The sequence below is a fragment of the Cryptomeria japonica genome, unplaced genomic scaffold, assembly GCF_030272615.1.
Source record: "Cryptomeria japonica unplaced genomic scaffold, Sugi_1.0 HiC_scaffold_182, whole genome shotgun sequence".
NCBI classification, from domain to species: domain Eukaryota; kingdom Viridiplantae; phylum Streptophyta; class Pinopsida; order Cupressales; family Cupressaceae; genus Cryptomeria; species Cryptomeria japonica.
This window is the reverse complement of record NW_026729004.1, coordinates 108,531-111,014: the sequence shown is the minus strand read 5'-3', so window position 1 is coordinate 111,014 and position 2,484 is coordinate 108,531. Positions and strand designations below refer to the sequence as shown.

General features: G+C 37.7%; 1 protein-coding gene across 1 annotated transcript; it reads right to left on the bottom strand.

Annotated features, from left to right (window-relative positions):
- Nucleotides 1-933: 933 nt before the first annotated feature.
- LOC131057728 (putative germin-like protein 2-3) lies at nucleotides 934-1,618 on the bottom strand. Its single transcript, XM_057991889.1, has 2 exons — nucleotides 1,561-1,618; nucleotides 934-1,466 (listed from the first exon to the last, which is right to left on the bottom strand). Exons 1-2 carry the CDS (start codon nucleotides 1,616-1,618, stop codon nucleotides 934-936), a joined length of 591 nt encoding a protein of 196 aa, XP_057847872.1.
- Nucleotides 1,619-2,484: the final 866 nt, after the last annotated feature.

Below are 2,484 nucleotides of genomic sequence, written 5' to 3'. Positions count from 1 at the left end.
ACATATTTATTATAACGTAGGAATGAATTAGGGGAGATTTAGAAAAGCTTATTTTGGGAGGCCATAAATTAATTAACACCATGTAAATGAATTGTGTTATTATCAATAATCTATCTTCACTGTCTTAGATTTTCCATGTCATTCCAACTTATTAGAAATGTTTAATACAAGAGGCCCCTCAATCATAACCCTTATGTAGGTAGATTGATGTAAGAATAGGTGTGATATGTGTCAAGGTTATCATATTATCCCCGATCAAATATTGCGATATTGGATGCAATGGATATTCTAGTTCTACGGATTTTCTTGGAATTTAGACATAATGAAACCGTGTTGCATTCCATCGAAGGTATACTACATTTATTAGAGCAATCATTCTTATCTTGAGGAGAGTCCCTAACCTTCTGGAATGACTTCTTTGATGGGGAGTCTTGAAGCATTGGATGATTGTGAGGGTGATTTGAAGAACAACTACTAATTATATTTCCCAATAACTATTTCCTACTTCCAAACCATTCACCTTTTATGTCAGAGCTAAAATGAGGTTAAGACTATGTTAAAGAACACCCTTGACAGATTGGCATGCAAGAATTATAGTGTTACTCATTCTATCCAAGTCAAGCACTTTGTTTGTTGTTGTTCCTGCAATATTTATGTTAAAGAATATATTGTTAACATGTTGCAAATGAATGTATACCTAATACAAGGATGCTCTTGTATAAAATATTCATAAATGCCTTCAGATGCTTCAAATTAATCCTTCATCTTTGGAATATGCGGAGGATATAGTCATGTTCAAAACAGATGCTATGAATAGCAGAAGAGGACGGCAATAACTCTAGAAAGATTGTTTTATTGAACGGCAAGGAAAAAGAATTTGGGAAAGACTTGGTCCCCTCTTGATTGTTTTGTTTGATAGAACACAGCAAATTCTTATGCGAATTTCTTCTGAATGTAATCCACAACTTCCTGTGTGATGCGGAAGGCCTTGGCCAATACGGAATCTGGGAGAGGAGGATCCGCTGCAAACAGAGAGTTGGCGATTGTCTGAACTCCCGGAAGCTGGCTGCTCAATGCAGATATGGCCACCGCATTTTCATGCCCCACATTCTGCTGGAAATGCACAAGTGCCTTTGGAAACACAAACACATCTCCCTTCTCCAACGTTTTGCTGAAAAACTTGTTGTTGGTGTCAATGAAACCCACAAGAAGCTGGCCTTCCAGTAAAACAAGAACTTCGGTGGCTCTTGGGTGTGTGTGAGGAGGATTTATTCCACCCACTGCGTAGTCGATGCGGACCAACGATATTCCCAACGTATTGAGGCCTGGTATCTGTTTAACGTTCGCCATCGTTACGTTGGAGCCCACATCATTGTCGGTGTTCCCTGCCTGCCCAAGTCCCCGGAAGAAGAAGTCGTCTGCTGAAACTTGCATTGGGTCTTTGCAAACGAACCCGTTCACCAAAACTGTTTAAAGCAAAATCAAATCAATCTATTACTAACTCGACTCGTCTAATAAGCAAATCATTACCATTGTTTATGTATAAAGTTTTTTACTCACCTTTGCTTTCCTCATCTGCAACGCAGAAATCTTGCAAGGGATCGGAATCCCCTGCCATGACCCTGTCGCTGTAACAACATATCAACAGAAAAAGTCCCAGTGTGAAGTAAATCATTCGGTTAGCCATTATAATAGAAACGCAGATAGTACAAGAGCTCAGAAGGATATGAATGTGTGTTACAAGCCCATTACAAGCTTTATATAGCCCAAACCTTATGACTAATTCATCTTCACTCCGTATATTAAATCACCAATCCTTGTAATATTATAATAATATACTTCCAGAGTTGTTGCTCTTTTCGATACGTCAGAGTAAGTCTTGCTGCAGCATATGGCTATCTCACCTGCTACCGCAGATGTATTCTCACCATTCTTTCATTATCGTTGAAATTTTCTATCTTCTGCTGCATATGCTTATCTGAAGATCAGCTTACCTCCTGCCTTAGACGTATTCTTCCTCATATTCTCGCCACCGCCATTAATTTAGTAATGTGGAAACGATTAGACTTTATTGGAGCGATGGCCTTCTTCAAAGGAACTAATATATACATTTTTCTCAGCCGTCTCAGAATTGGTAAAAGAGGAAATTTTCTTGGATGTTGACACAAACACCGTCCATGCATGCTTTATATTGCGTCTTTCTTGAAAACCTTTTTACGCTCGGGTAGGATAATCTCAGTTTTATTATAAAAATATATGTGTTATATTCGTGAGCCTTTAAAACAAAGAATAGTTCTAAATTATCATTAATATTTTTGGTTTATAATATTAAGGATTCATGTTAATTATAGAGTTTGGTTGCAAGAGAATTTAAATAAATAAATAAGAGAATGGGTTGTTTTGTGATTGAAAGGATGAACTTGGTGTACAAGGCAAATTCATCGTGGCATGCGCATGTATATGTTACATACTCAACGTCATAGG